Here is a 2,316-nt window from a genome sequence, read left to right on the forward strand (position 1 = left end):
TTCCTGCTGTGGCTCTTCTTCAAAAGACAGAGAGCCACCCTGCTGGGAGTCAGGATCAGCATGTGATTTATGCCCTGGATGCACAATTCAAGTCCTCTGTGGGATTTATATTCTATATCCTGTCCTGCCAGTCTCTTTGTACCCACTAATCACCTTCATACACCACTGCAGGTTATTTCATGTGCAGGGCCACATATTATGCATGCATTTGCTGTACATGGGTATTTATGCAGGAATAAAAGAACAGTATCACCCACAACTGAAGGTACTCCATGCCATATGTTACATTTTAAACATTCCTGCATTTGTTTATGTCTCTCAAGCATGCCTGACAGATTACTCAGTCATCCTAAATCACCATCTTGTAGCTACTTGAAGGGCAAGAGGAGGGGAGAGCCCTGCAGCCTGGTGTCTGCCCAGTACATGAACCCTGACACTGTGTCTCTGCTTCAGGTAAAGTTGGGTCTCCATTTATTGCTCCCTATTCTGCAACTAAGTTCGCCTTAGATGGATTTTTCAGCTCCTTGCGACAGGAATTCATCATAGACAAGGTCAATGTCTCCATCACACTTTGCATCCTGGGCTACATCAACACAGGTAAGATCAGCATCTCTGGGCTGGACTCGGTGCCCTCCAGGCAGAGTCCAGGGCCCACGCACCAGCCCCCAGCTGCTCAGCACAGCACCTCCCCACCCCTGCTGAGCCCAAACAGCTCTGGGAATAGCAGCCCAGCTCTTCACAAAGTGTGTCCTGAGACCTTTGCCTCTACTCTCCTGGCAGTAAAGCCAGGGAGAGTGGTGATTCTGTCCTAGGGCCACTTAAGAGGTGGAAAGGGAAGGACATCACTGTAATTGTTCTTTACTGTAACTATTCTAAGCCTTGTAAAGTTTGTCAGAGGACACTACAGACAGCCCAGCTGAGCCTGTGGTGCCTGTGGCAACCCCTCCATCTGACACTGCTCCTTCCCTCCTCACCCCAGAGAGCGCCGTGCGAGCCGTTTCCCACGTCATCCAGGACAAGCCAGCACCAAAGGAGGAGTGTGCGCTGGAGATCATCAGGAGCGGAGCGCTGCGCCGGCGGGAGCTGCACTACCCAGCCCTGGTGGCCAGCAGCATGGTCCTGCTGCGGGGCATAGCCCCCGACTTCCTCGACTCCCTTGTCAGGAACAGCTACAAGGTGGAAAACATCCAAAGAGCATAGCCCCCAGGGCAGCAGGCACCCAGGGACACCTTGGGCCAGGCACGAGGGATGGGGGTGTCAGTCCAGCTACTCGGGTGCCCGTGTCCTCGCCACCGGGACAGCCCCATGCAACACACCCTGGCAACCTGAGATGGATGCACCAGAAGCCTGGAACACGCAGCATGAAAATGTCCTTTCTAAGTAATGAACGGTTGCAAGTGGATTTTTCCAATCAAGAGGCACTTCAGAGAAGCTCCTGGCAGCAAGACCTGCTCACCATCACTTCCCTGCTCACCCACACACTTTTTCCCCAGCAGCAGCAGTGGGAGCACCACAGGCAGCAGGAACAAGGATCTAGGACAAGCAGCACAAGCCACCCAAAGCCACAAGAGGGTCTTTGTGCCAGGACATTTTTTGCCATGTATCCCTACTAAAATAGTCTTTGTAAAAATAAATCCTATGTTACTTTAAGAGATCTCTGCTTTTACTCGTGTTCTTTTTCCACATGCATAGGCACAGAGCCCTTATCAGCACCCAGCTGGTTAAACCCACCTCCCTGCATGATTTGCATTAATGCAGCTTTCACTTCTCTAAAGACCTTAATGAATTTCTGCCATTCGTGACCTCTCCTCAGCTGCCAATACACACTTTTTTCCCCTTTCCAATCTGCAAGAAGCCTTAAAATAATAGCATTACTGTACTTCCCTAAGTCTGGATTTCTCTGCCCCAAAGCAGCTCGGGGAGACTCAGTCACCGAGGGTCACAAGCAGCTCCGTGAACCTGCGCTCGACCTCCGCGTGTCCGAGACTGATAAAAGGAGATGACCCAAGAGATAACTGCCAACTCTGCTTAGAGAGAAGCTGGAGACTTTGGGGTCCCAAGATAACCCAAACCCCGCAGTGAGCCGGGCCCCCACGGCCGGGCTGTGAGCAGAGACAGGAACCGGGGCTCGGCTGCAGCGCTTCCTGTTGCAGAGCGAGAGCAGCAGCATGAGGCGCTTGGCATGAAGGTGGCAGCTGGAGCCTGGTCACCCCTGATAACCCCCTGCTCTCCCTGCTCCTCCACCACGGTTGAGGGGTAGGACAGGACCCCTCCAGCCAGGTAAGCTCCCACAGCACCAGGACCAGCAAGGGATGG

General features: G+C 53.0%; 1 protein-coding gene across 1 annotated transcript in view; it reads left to right on the top strand.

The window, feature by feature from the left end:
- Positions 1 to 1,200, top strand: part of LOC104392702 (corticosteroid 11-beta-dehydrogenase isozyme 1-like) — a 3,097-nt gene extending 1,897 nt beyond the window's left edge. The window contains exons 5-6 of the mRNA XM_010002133.1: positions 454 to 597; positions 980 to 1,200. Coding sequence (XP_010000435.1) covers positions 454 to 597; positions 980 to 1,200 — 365 coding nt within the window. The remainder of the gene's footprint in view (positions 1 to 453; positions 598 to 979) is intronic.
- Positions 1,201 to 2,316: the final 1,116 nt, after the last annotated feature.

Source organism: Chaetura pelagica, unplaced genomic scaffold (genome assembly GCF_000747805.2).
Source record: "Chaetura pelagica isolate M959 unplaced genomic scaffold, ChaPel_1.0 scaffold181, whole genome shotgun sequence".
NCBI lineage: Eukaryota > Metazoa > Chordata > Aves > Apodiformes > Apodidae > Chaetura > Chaetura pelagica.